The following is a 13,127-nucleotide window of genomic DNA, read 5'->3' as shown; positions in this document are numbered from 1 at the left end:
GGCTCAAAATTAAGAACTTCTGTCGTTTTGACTTTACCAGCTTGTGAATTGGGAAAAAAAAAATTAAATCGGAAGATGTGAATGAACTAATTTAAAAAAGAAAACAAATTTGAGCCAAACATAATTAATTAACCGATTTGAAATGGAAAAAAAGCATATTTTTTCCATTGTTGCACGTGTCAACTGCTTATGGGTTGTCATACACTCATACTCTAATTATATCTGAATTACGATCTACTGAATCCATACGGACCATCCATCCATCCATACATATTGCAAGAGTTAAAATGCGAAAATTGAGAACGTGCTGGTAGATCTCCAACCATATTTTTCTCTTGATTAAAAAAGTCCATTGCTTCGAATTAACCTAATCTTATGTCGGTCCAAAATCTACTCTGAATTGTGTAATCCTTCATTATTTAATAATATGATTTATGTCCATTTCATGCACGGTTGATGCTAGATTAACCTCATAGATATATGATGGCCACGAACCAACTCCTAATCTAAATGCTTAGGAGGGAGTATTCCCTCATGTTGTGGGTTTGATTCCTATTGAGTCCATATAAAAAAATTATCATGTATTTTTCTAACACGCATAATTTGTAGGTTATCGCACGAGTTCATTGATTTATGTGGTGCATATCCAAACGGTTGTAGTTGCGGATTCCTATGATTGAATATTTTTTCTAACACGCATGATTTGCGGGTTATTGTACTAGTTCATTGATTTATGTGGTGCATATCCTTACGGTCATAGCTGGGGATTCCCATGATTGAATATACTTCAACGGTTAAAAAAAAATATAATGATTCTAAAATTTTAACGTCCCAATATGCTGTGGGAATCAATCACTGTAGTTTCCGACCCAACCGCGACACAAAGTCGTTAACGGAAAATCAACAGGGCCCCCGCTGTTCCTAATTCCTATGCGTCTCGAATCTCTACCATCCCAATACTAACACGTTTTCTTTCTCGTTAACATATTAATCTTACCAAAACCTCCCACTACTCCCCCTATATATACATGCACCTTTTCAATTCTCTCTCACACAAACCAACCCCGAAATACATACCCAAATTTCTCTGTTTGTTATACAGTCTTGTCAATTAGTGAAAATCTTTTCTTCCTCATAAACCCTTTTGTTATATAATTTTGATGAAATGGAGCTGATTCCGGGTCTACCGAATGATATTGCCCGTGACTGTTTGATTCACGTGCAGTACAAGCAATTCCCCTCCATTTTATCCGTATGCACAGCTTGGAAGGCTGAAGTTGAGATGCCTGAATTTCTTCTGCAAAGGAAAGTCACCGGCCGGGCCCAAAATGTCATCGCGATGGCTCAAGCACTAGTCAACCCGGAAGACGGAGGGAACAAGATGAAGTACAGGTTTAATCCGGTTTATCGTCTAACTCTTTGTGAACCAGAGACGGGTTACCGGTGCGAGTTGCCTCCGGCGCCCGGATTTGAAAACGGGTTGCCGATGTTTTGCCAAATGATTTCCGTCGGGTCGGATCTTGTTGTTTTGGGTGGGTTAGATCCCGTGACTTGGGAGGTCTTGAACTCTGTCTTCATCTTCAGTTTTGTTTCCGCCAAGTGGCGATGTGGGACCGAAATGCCGGGCCCACGGCGGTGCTTTTTTGGATGTGCGTCTGATTCTGATCGGACGGTGTATATTGCGGGCGGTCATGATGACGAGAAGAACGCACTGACATCGGCCATGGCGTACGACGTGGCAGAGGATAAGTGGACCCCATTACCTGACATGTCAAGAGAGCGTGACGAGTGCAAGGCGGCGTTCCACCGTGGCAAGCTCCACGTCATAGGCGGCTATTGTACGGAATTGCAAGGTCAGTTTGAGAGAAGTGTCGAGTCATTTGATGTCACCACGTGGCAGTGGGACCAGGTGCAAGAACACATATTGAAAGATGCCACGTGTCCAAGAACATGCTTATTCGACGAAGATAACTTATACATGTGTCACGGAAGTGACGTGGTGGCACTCAAAGGAACAACGTGGCAAGCTGTGACTAAGCTGCCGGCTGAGGTTTGCAATACCGCTTACGTGACAACGTGGCAGGGGAAGTTAATGGTGATTGGTTCGGAGAGATTCGGAGGGCCCCATATGGCTTATGTGGCGGATTTAAAGACATACACGTGGACAAAAATAGAGAATCCCTTGAAGTACTCAGGGCACGTTCAGACTGGTTGTTACTTAGAGATTTAGGTAGAGATTTGGCATAATTGGAAAAGAAATCTGAATCTAGTTCCATGCAATCAAACTTGGATAGGATAATTGTAAGATAAGCATTTGGTAATTGTTCAGTAACATAGAAGTCACCCATCTATCCATCAAACAACTGATTGATAAATGTCGGGTCAAATGGATGATCCAACAACTCCATAGAACAATTGAGTGTAAAAAAATAACGTAGAATGACATTGACCCAACAACTCCATAGAACAATTGAGTGTAGAAAAATAACGTAGAATGACATTCATATAAATTGGGCTGAGCAATAACCTATCCCGCAAATGCTTATCTTACTATTACAGTACACAGCGCGCTACAGTGCACTTTCCATGTTAACCATTTTAATTTCGGTAAAAGAGTACTTTTCATCCCTCAACTATTGGTCGGGTTTCATTTTCGTCCCTTTGCTTTTTTTCTTCCTTTTTTCGTCCCCCAACTATGGGAAAGTACCATGTTTATCCCTCGAATAAATCCGACCATTGAAAAATCCGACGTGGCATCATGTTGTTCGTCAGATCAGGTTTTTTCCAACCTCAATATTACTTGAAAGGACAAAAATGATACTTTTCAATAGTTGAGGGACATAAATGGGAGAAAAAAAAGCTTAGGGACAAAAATGAAACTTGCCCCATAGTTGAGGGACGAAAAGTATCTTTTTGCCTTTTAATTTCATGAGAAAATCAACCTTTTGTGGATTTAATTTCCTATAAAATAAATCCAATCTACAATGACATTAGAGTATTAAAAAAAGTATTATATATAACGAGAACTCGGAAGGAATCTATTTTAAACAAAATAAAACAATGAAAATAGTTTATTTTTCACATCCTCATTAGAAAATTAAGTATTATTTGAGACAATATATATTGTTGAACTCCTAAACCAGATCAAAATATGATAAAAGGGGATGCATGAAGAGAAAAGCATACAAACTTTTATTATATGACCATTTCATCATAACAAATAAACGGGAGAATTATAAAATCACTGCAAGCATTCCATTGCCTCAACATCCCATAATCACCTCATAAAGGAATTTCCAGTACAAGACTAATACTCATAAATCACAAAGATAAGGTCCAGGTCTTCTTAAAAAACAAAAAGAAAAGAAAAGAAAAAAGCCATCTGGTTTCAACAAAAAACCTAATCTCTCCCGATTATGCACATTAATTTTTGTTCTTTGACAAATCTCCAGATATATAGTTTCAGAAGCAGCCCACATCACATTTCTTAGAAGCTTCACCAAAAAACCAAGCAACAAGAAAACCTGGAGACCAGTGAGAGAATATCATAAATTTGCACACTATATGGTCACAAAACTTGTAGTATATCAGAGCCTATGTTCTAACATGCATATACATACCGCACGATTAAACAAGAAACTACCAGCCGCCAAGCCACAAAATTACGATCTTGAGTTGAGCACAGCAGGAACAGGTGTTTGTTTATATAACTGCAACGACAAACAAAGGAGAATAAGTGAGACAGAGAAATCCATTTAGGAGAAGAAGGAAAGGTTGACAGTGTAAACATACTCATTCAGAACAAGTGGATGAATACAAGAAGAACTCCAAATTTAAATAGGGATTCTAAATTCAATAACTATAATCTGAAAAAATCTTACATGCACTCTTAGCAACAAGGAATAACGTGAACATTTACCTTTCATACTTTGGCTCAGAAAGTCGAAAGATATATATAAATATAGGTAGATTTCTACAACATCCATCATATACTCTTTCAAAGCCAGAGTATGAACGTGAATTTTAATCAAAGATGAGAAATTTTTTTCAAAGGCATCCTACTAAAAGTCCAAGATTATTGATTTCAAACTACATGAAATCTTTTAGCACAAGGAACTTGAATACATTATGTGAAAAATCAAATCAGAGCCCAAGAGCAATTACCTAAAAGATTATGAAACATACGCAGCCCAAAGTGCTCCAGAACAATATCTGGAGAACACAAAGGGCCTGGAGGAAGGCCTGGATCACCAACAAATCACACTAACAATTTTTGCAACACCCCAAAAGCCAAATGCTCAACTGGGCAGACATTGATCTATATCTGCTTATTCAATAGGCTTCATCCAATTTAAGAATTTGACTGGCTAAAGTTCATCTCCGAGTATCTGCAAGAAATGTAGGGACAATTGAAATACCTTGCATAAAAAAACATAAGTATAACGGTGGGGTTTACTAAATTAAGGAGGCCAACTTACCTACGAGGAGGCTTATTTTGTCTCTGCAAGAACTCATCATTCATAGGCTCTACAAAAACAAGTCAAATAAGAAAAAACATAACAATATGCCCACTGATGAAAAGTAAACAAAATTATAGAAAACAAGAATGTCTTACCTGGCCTCTGAGACGACTTCCAGTCATTATTAGGTTTATTAGAATGATTGTCCTTGCTGCAAAGGAACAACAATATCATACTGATTTCTTTCTTATATGCTAAATAACTTATGACAGAGAAAAAACACACACTCCAAAACAGGAGGCAGATTCCATCAGCTAAAATCACAACCTACAATATCCTCTATGCTGCAAATGAATGAATCATTCCACATGACTATACTAACAAGCTTCTTTTTTATAAACTAAAAAATTTATCGAACAAAAAACGAAAAGCAGACACATATCCCATCAACAAAAAGATGTACATATGACATCCTATTTGCTGCACAGGAATAATGTTGTATTGTTGTCTCTTATAAACTGGAAATTCATTAACTATTTGATTCTAGAGCCAAAGAACTCTAGAAAATGATAAACTGAAAAAACAACAAAGACAACCGAAATGCAAAATCGAAACAACATTTGAAATTGCATCTACTTAGGTATGCAGTGCATGATTATAGTAATAGCACAAATTTCAAAGAAAGGGGAAAGTGGGACTTCAATTGGAAAATCTTTATTCGTATTGAAATTCTATGTAAGCACAGCTAAAAAAATGAAGAGTAATCCAGAGCACAGGTAGTACACAGTGGATGCGGATAGCAAAAGACAACCGACCTTGAGGATCCCATGGAAGATGTTTGCCCAGATGGACGAGCATGATAAGCCCCATCCACAGAAATATAAGGGGGACAATAAGAAGCCCCCAATGCTCCAGCAGCTCCAGCCAAAACAGGTAACCTAACAATTACAAATGATGTTATAATTACTCTCTGATGATAAAAAACTTCAAGAACGATTGCATAGGGTTTAGCAAGGCAATATGAACATCAATATAGCAGCTTATTATTCACTCCACTTATACCTTATAATTCATTGGTTCCTCCAATGCAAACCAAATTGAATATACTTGATGGCTTAAAAAATTCATTTTATCTGTTTTATGTGGATTTTTGACTTATACCAGCCACCAACTCTCCAAATAAAATGAAATACTTCGTATAAACGAAACAATGTTAAAGAAACTTTCATGTCTACCAGACAAGGAAAACGATCATTCTATTGCATTTTGCTGGCCAAAGTATGCGCCCTTACATCAATGGCCATATCTTTGGATAAGGGCCATGCTACTGCAGCTTTATGCCCCCTGTCCTCATCCCACACAACAAGAAAGAAATTCTCTAGTCTTGAGCACCATGTTGAAATGTAATGTAAATTAGACCCTTGGTGAAGCCCCAAAATATTAGTATTAGTTGGGCTCATTGCTTCCAAGGGGAGTAAACATGAAAGAAGGTCGAACTCTAAATGAGATTCTCAGCTGACCAAGTACAATCTTTGGGTTAAGTGATGAACACTAGTTCTTGTCAAAGAATAGACTTACGTCAAAAAACTGAATCAAAGTAAAAGTTCCAAAGTTCGAGATTGGAAAAACAATTGCGTTTAAACGTAAAAAGAAAATCACAAATAAGTTGTCTTCATATTCTACATTAATAGCAATTGCAGAACAAAATCTTCCATTGGAATCTTATCAAATAGGATAAAGGCATATACACATTGATGACGTCCTTAGATCAATGAGGCCCTTATAATTAATTTTATTATAGTTTCCTTATCATACCCTACAAATCAAATTGCAATTCGATCAGATTCAAGGGTAATTTTTTTTGAAAAGAGTATGATTCCATGTAAACATCCATTAGCAACATACTGATTCATCAGGTTCCAGAGTATATCTTTGTGAGAAATCAACAAGATTTTAAAAAAACACCAACTTATAAAAGGATCCGTAGGAAGGACAAAATTAGCATACCACGTCATTTCAGAATTTCCCAAACCATTTGGATTAGCAACATATCCAGGAAACGCCATGCCGACAGCAGGAACTCCAATCCCACCAGGATGCTGGCCCCCAAATTGCATAACTGTACATATGAATGAAGATAAGTAAATGAAATAATGAATAAACTTAAAACAAGTAAAAAAAAAAAAGGCAGAGTCACTGCAGATAAATCTGAACAGTTAGAAGTGGCTGAATGAATATAATTCAAGCTGTTTCCAACAAATCAAACAATAGGCCATGGAATGATACGTTAATTAAAGCGGTTTCTGGCACACTAAACAATAAGCCATGGAAATATGGAATGATATGCTAATTCATGGAAAGAAAAAGAGAGAAAAAAAGCTTGTGAACATTCTACCAATTTAGAGAGAGAGAGAGAGATACTAACTGCCTCACATATTAATTGTTAGAGAAATGAGAAAATGTGGATCCCCATTGGAAAAATAAAAGGTGCAACTCAAAAGTCAATGGCCACTTATTACAAGCATAAAAAAGAACCAAACAATCAACCTGGCAGGAAGCCTTGGGATGCCGGGAAGTTTTGATCACCACGACCCACAGCCATACTCCCCGTGGCTCCCATAACCTGAGCTCCACTGTACATGAAAGAGCCCCATCCATTCCCTTGAATATTGCCTTTCGCCTTTCCAACAACTGCAATTTTAGATTTATTTGATTCTGAGGAAGATTCCACTTCTCCAAGTTCATATGAACTCATAGATGTTGCAGTTTTTGGAGGAGATGATGCTTGAGATCCACTACCAGAGCGCTGGCCCAACTGCTGACCAGAAGGTTGGCCTCGGTTTTGAATAGTACCTCTCTGAGCAGTATGGGGTCGCATCGGAGAAGAAACACTGACTCGGTTGGAAGATGGCGATGATTGATGGGTCGTCTGTCCTTGGACAGCCACACCCCTACCCTGAACCCCGGACCGAGAAGGTTTCACAGTATTGACCAGTGAAGATACAGATGGTGGCGCCTGCAGGTTTGGCAAAGGCTTACCGGATGCAGCATTCATGGAGTCGTCAATATAGAGCTTCTCCATGCCAACAGAATCAGCTACTTTCTTTCCCCGAAATAATGCTTTGCCATTGATTCCAGTAGGGTGATTGCTCCTGCTGGTACTTCCAGTTTGCAGATCTCTTTTGTGTGCCAGGGCAACATCTTTATTAGAAGCACCTGAAGGGTAAAAAGGAGGAGAAGCAGAACTCAAACTAGATGCAAACACTTGTTTTCTAGGAGGTGGTTCAGGATCAGCATTTGATGTGGACGTGAAGGATTTTCCTGAACTGGTATGTGAAGTTCTCTCCACAAGCTTTCCATATCTAGTATATTAATTGAACAAAAGGTTACTTATCTGCCAATTTGACCAAAAACATGAAAGAAAAATAAGAGAAACGGACAGGATTAACTGAATGGAACAAAGCTATATGCAATGTACTCACTGTTTGTTATGCATAGGATGTGACTGATTGCTATGCTTTGAATTTGGCTCATACCTTCTGGGTCCTCTTCCTTTCACACCCTTTGGTTGGATCTGATTACTATTACTGTTGTTGTGCATTTTAGACCTATTTCCTCTATCATACACATGATCTGGACCGTGATTTTTACCACGAGCTCGATAACCTCTAGAAGTCCTCCTTCCCTGAATTTACAACATATTAAAAATGCACATCTTTGGGGGGGGGGGGGGGCAATGGGAGAGAGAGGAGAAAAACGAAAATAGAAACAAACAGAAGAGAAATCAAATTATCACCTCATCATAATGCCTTTCCTTCGTAGACATCTCCTCAAACATGTCATGCCCCCATTTCCTGTCATCTTTCGACTCCCACAACTTTCTTCCCCCATATGTTCGCCTGGATAAAGTTAAAATAAGACAGAAGCACCATGCACATACATAGCAGCCTACAACTTGAGTACCAACAAAACAGAAGAAACTTATATATGCATTAAAGGAGTCATTTTTTTCCTATGACATAAATTAAGTAGGTAACTCAGCCTGCGCTTGCAACTGATCTCGAGCCCAGATAAAAGAGGAGGGTCGCAATAGGTTGGCATCCAACGTAAAACTTAGTCAAACCTATGAACATGAGTCAAAATGAGAAATTCCTCGAGGCATTACTTCGATGAGTTGTTTAATGGCGACCACGGAGGGAACATCGACGATCTCTGTCTCTACTACTAAGAATAAAGATTTTTGGTATATACGATGTATTAGAGTGACTGAAGTGAAGGAAGCCTTAAGGAGAATGAAAGGGGTAAAGCCATGGGACCTGATGAAACTCGAACAGAAGTATGTATAATATGACTATCTGCACTATTTAATCAAATTCTCTACATATGATCCAACATATGGCTAATGAAATTAAAGCGATCACTCATCTTCATTCCTAGAGATGCATGGACATTCTTAAAGTCCAAAACAATGGCATGTAGAGTGAGAAGCAAATCCTACAAAACATTCTAACAAGAATAGTAGATAAATAGCCGTGAACTAGACAAGCAATCTTAGGAAGAGCCTTAAGATTGATGGGAATAATGTAAGCTTGGTAATGAAAAGAGAAATAGCTCAAGGCATTGAATTTTGAAAAAGATGCTAATGGAGGAAATGTCTTGCCGTTTATATCCATTGCTTATTTTTAAAACATTCCGAAGGGGAAATAAGGTATCTGAAGATGAAAAAACATCTTTTTAAGTGTTTAAAGGAATGGGTATAAGCCCCAAAACAACAAGGATCCATCTCAACTTTTCCAGAGGAATGATCATACGCTAAAACAGAAAAACCTTAACCAAGAGAACCAAAAAAAAAAACTGTACAAATGCATGTATTTGTGTCCACAAATGTGATGCTCCATTAAATCGTAAGTACTCAAATAAAGAACTCCCAGCCAGAGCCAGATAAAAGATAAATCTCAATCTAAATAGCAGCTGTAATCATGCTTCAAAATACAATGCAGCATAGGAATATAAGATATGGGCCAGCAAGCAGACTTCCTCTCCATCTTCTAAAGTGAACATTTTCAACAAATCATCAAATGTGCGATTGACTATAAATCGAGGCAGCATTATAAGGACCATGCAAGAAAATTTCAAGTGAATACAATGAAATACCAGTTCATGAATGTGCAAGGAGAAATATAGTTAATCTATGGATCCAATTAGAAAACTCTATAAAAGAAAGCAAGCACTTCAACTTCCATCCTTCCTCATATGCCAATCCGTACTTAATTGGGAAACAGGATCACACCATTTAAACTACAAATCCAGGAATGTCAACACCATAGAAGTAAGACCTCCTTTTTTGTCTGAATCACTAGTCTTACAAGTGTAACACTAGAATTCCTCGGAAAAAAGATTAGCCAGCCCAACAGATCTTAACAAAAAGTTCTAAAACAGTATAGGAAATTCTCAAAGCAGCCTGCGGTTACACTTAATAGTGTCTTCTTGACTAACTCCACTGAACACAATCACCAGAAGGATTGCTTCCATATGACATTCATCATTCAATGAATGGAAACTCCAAATTTCAGAACTAGGCAATGCCATCTTAATTGAAGTAAGAAAGGCAAAAAGATCCGCATGATATCATACTGCAGTACATAGAAGTACATATAAAAGCAAAACAACAGGATAGCAACCATGTATCATTCAAATAGAGTTTAAACAGCAAGTCATTTACCCTCAGACAAACATAAAACCCACAAAGATTGCAACCATACCCGTGTCTAGCAGCAGCATTGTCCCTAAAGCGATCATCATGCATGTAAAACGCACCAGCAGTTGGCACAGCAAAAGGCTCATTCTCCTTCTTGTCTTCCTCTTCCTCAACATGATTCTCTGCAGGAACAGCTGCTGCAACCTCCTCAACATTCCTCGTTGCATTACCTTGCATCTCATTCTGCACATCCACATCCGCAGCATTAGCACCACCCCAAGTGCCAATACCAGCACCACTTACTCTTTCTTCACTCATCTCCTTACCCTCCGCAACTTCTCCCTCCCTATCATTTATCTCTTCCTCCTCTTCTTCATAGGCATCTTCCCCTTCGTCATCGTCTATGTACTCTTCCTCCTCTTCCACATATTCTTCTTCATCATGTTCGTCATAATCTGCAGCCCCACCCTGACTATCTGATTCATCCGAATGCATTGGAGCCCTATGATGCATGATGGGCTTCTCCTCGCTTACTTCTCTTTCCCCTTCCTCATCATCACTGGCTGCTTGTCGCCTACGCATGGCCGGCGAACGCTTGGCATCTTCCGGATCACTCTCATACTCGAGCTCCTCTTCCCCGTGCGAAGCCATTACCAAAATCCCTAAAAAGCAAACCTCCTGGCTGCACGTACACGAATTAAAAACCGGCGAATGCCCTCAAATACCAGTCACAGCCAATTAAAATACGGAAAAAAAAAAACCCCCTAAAACTTAGAACTTCCTCAAAAATCTAGCCCCACTTGTGAAAACTAAGTTAACTGAGCATCGAACAGGCCCTAATCACCCAAAATCTCGAAACACCACACGCCAATTCAGGAAATCCCATCATGCGAAACCAGCAAAAAACCCTAATCAAGGAATCCAACGCCCAGTCCAGAATATCATAGACAATCGTAACCCTAAAAGACCGAAATTGGAACCGAATTACGAATTTATTGAGTCGCGATCCAGGAGAAACCCTTTAGGAAACCCTAGACATTTAGGGGAAACAGATTTTTCAGTTTCTCGTGATTGCGTCACGTATAAGATTGGAAATCATGTTCGATACTTGGATTCTAACACGTGCACATGTTTGACGTCATCTGCAATCTGGACTCTGTTGAGATCCAAAGATAAAAAATGAATATATAAATTCACTAAAATTTTGTATAATTTGCTAACATCATCCATTTCTTGGAAGCTATTTTTTCAAGGCAAGGGAAGATGATGATAACAACCCTCCTGCTCTTATAAATTCAACCAATCATATTCTAGAAGAGTATGATTAAGGGGTCATGTGTTGAGTTTTGTCTCAATTTATCTCGTCATCAGGTGAAAATTTTATGTGCGCGCAAACAGACTCATATAGAATGTTCAAATAAAGAATTTGTATGACATTATTATCAATTAAAAAAATATAATTAAGATATGACATCTCTGAAGCAACTTTAGTAATGTACCAAAGTTTGTTCTCCTTTACATTTCAGTAGCATAAAAACCCAAAAGCAAACCACACCATGATGACAAACATACAAGTTAATTAATATTATTAATCATTCCATTAATGCCGGATTAGCATTCCCAAAACTCAAACATTAACTTTTGTTAATTCTTTTTTGAGTAGTTATCCGAGCATACTCCGGAGCAAGAATCAACGCATTTCTCCACTTCATCTCCGGCTAAAATAAAAACACAAAAGATCAATCCACAAACATCAATATATATTACAAAAATATATATATATATTTTTTTTTATGATAATTGAGAACAACTTATTAGGTGTGGTTTTTTTTGGGATAGCTCAAACTCGAGCCGGGCTAGACTCGTATAAAACCGTCCAATAGGATTGGGCTGAGGGCCAACACAACCACTTAGAAATAGTGGCGTTAGTTCATAATCGAACTCTCGACCTTGGGCGAGATTCTTTACGTCTTAAGTCTGAGAGATAACCAATTAGACTATAAAGAAGTGATTTTCTTTTTCTTTTTCTCTAATAAGGGTGTCCGAGGCTTTGCCCCGACTATTTCCTTAACCATGTGTAATCCCTAAATCCTCAGGCTATTCCTTCAATCCTTCAAGGGGTAAAAGAAAAAGTTTTATGACAAAAGAGAACGGCTACAAATACCTGGTTTGTCTTTGGTGCTTATTTTGTTGCAAGAGGAGACGGCACAGCCAAGCTTGCAATGGTCCAAAGGAGAATCCACAGGGAAAATGCAGGTAAAAAAACATTGTAAAGGACAAAATCTAGGATCATGAAAAGGTATAAATAAACATTTGATATAGCACTGAGTGTAGCACTCCTGCAATGTTGTAGCATCAGATTGTTGCCCTAAAACCAACCCAAACATGAAGCATGCCAATACAAATGACTTCAATGATCTTCTTGCTTCCATATTCACAGCAAGTCTCAGTAAGAGTGAGTATGAGTAGTATCACCACCTAATTAGATTTATATATATATACTACCTCACTCTGGTTGGTAACAAAGAACCAAACTCCTCCTCTAGATATTGATATTTTTGATGATAACTAAGCTTCAACAATGAAGGTTTTTAGTTGATTCCCAACATATATTCCCATCTTTTCCAATGTTAGGCCAACAAGGGTTTACTGCTTTTCATTGAATTGAATCAAAACCAATGTACTTAGCATATACCCACAAAAATTTTTGGATTACTTTTGTCGTCGATGAATTCTCCTCGTTTGATTCTCTTTGTTTCACAAATCACAAGAACAAAGTACTGAACTTATCTCCCATTTTGTTTGTAATGTATGTGTTTTACTGTCATTCTCTTACAGGAAGATCAAGACAGAGAGGTCACAAAGAGTTATTGGCAAATTAACCAATAAATATGTTTTTCTGTCTTAAAAAAACAAAACATAGTATCTAGAAATAGATACTAAATAGGCTCTAAAAACAAAAAAAAGAG

General features: G+C 38.0%; 2 protein-coding genes across 3 annotated transcripts; one reads left to right on the top strand and one right to left on the bottom strand.

Moving 5' to 3' along the window:
* Positions 1-1,005: 1,005 nt before the first annotated feature.
* LOC119992048 (F-box/kelch-repeat protein At1g80440-like) lies at positions 1,006-2,489 on the top strand. The gene has a single exon (XM_038838656.1). It carries the CDS (start codon positions 1,166-1,168, stop codon positions 2,228-2,230), a length of 1,065 nt encoding a protein of 354 aa, XP_038694584.1. The 5' UTR covers positions 1,006-1,165; the 3' UTR covers positions 2,231-2,489.
* A 680-nt stretch (positions 2,490-3,169) lies between these two features.
* Positions 3,170-11,284, bottom strand: LOC119991337 (protein MLN51 homolog). 2 transcript variants are annotated; one of them, XM_038837694.1, is made up of 11 exons: positions 10,223-11,284; positions 8,257-8,359; positions 7,997-8,145; positions 7,008-7,822; positions 6,468-6,579; positions 5,276-5,398; positions 4,616-4,671; positions 4,479-4,527; positions 4,165-4,388; positions 3,621-3,710; positions 3,170-3,524 (listed from the first exon to the last, which is right to left on the bottom strand). In XM_038837694.1, the coding sequence occupies exons 1-9, from the start codon at positions 10,807-10,809 to the stop codon at positions 4,352-4,354; spliced, it is 2,031 nt and encodes a 676-aa protein (XP_038693622.1). In that variant the 5' UTR covers positions 10,810-11,284; the 3' UTR covers positions 3,170-3,524; positions 3,621-3,710; positions 4,165-4,351. The 2 variants fall into 2 exon arrangements, with proteins under 2 accessions (XP_038693622.1, XP_038693620.1); XM_038837692.1 differs by having other exon boundaries at positions 7,943-8,145; positions 10,223-11,276.
* Between the last annotated feature and the right edge of the window lie 1,843 nt (positions 11,285-13,127).

This window comes from Tripterygium wilfordii, chromosome 22, assembly GCF_013401445.1.
Source record: "Tripterygium wilfordii isolate XIE 37 chromosome 22, ASM1340144v1, whole genome shotgun sequence".
Taxonomy (NCBI): domain Eukaryota; kingdom Viridiplantae; phylum Streptophyta; class Magnoliopsida; order Celastrales; family Celastraceae; genus Tripterygium; species Tripterygium wilfordii.
This window is presented reverse-complemented; position numbering and strand designations above follow the sequence as displayed.

Coding starts and splice junctions, on each gene's coding strand:
- LOC119992048 (XM_038838656.1), top strand. CDS start 1,166: ATGGAGCTGATTCCGGGTCTACCGAATGATATTGCCCGTGACTGTTTG.
- LOC119991337 (XM_038837692.1), bottom strand. CDS start 10,809: ATGGCTTCGCACGGGGAAGAGGAGCTCGAGTATGAGAGTGATCCGGAA. Junction 7,823..7,942: donor CATCCTATGCATAACAAACA/GTGAGTACATTG, acceptor TTAATATACTAG/ATATGGAAAGCTTGTGGAGA. Junction 6,580..7,007: donor ATCCCAAGGCTTCCTGCCAG/GTTGATTGTTTG, acceptor TCATATGTACAG/TTATGCAATTTGGGGGCCAG.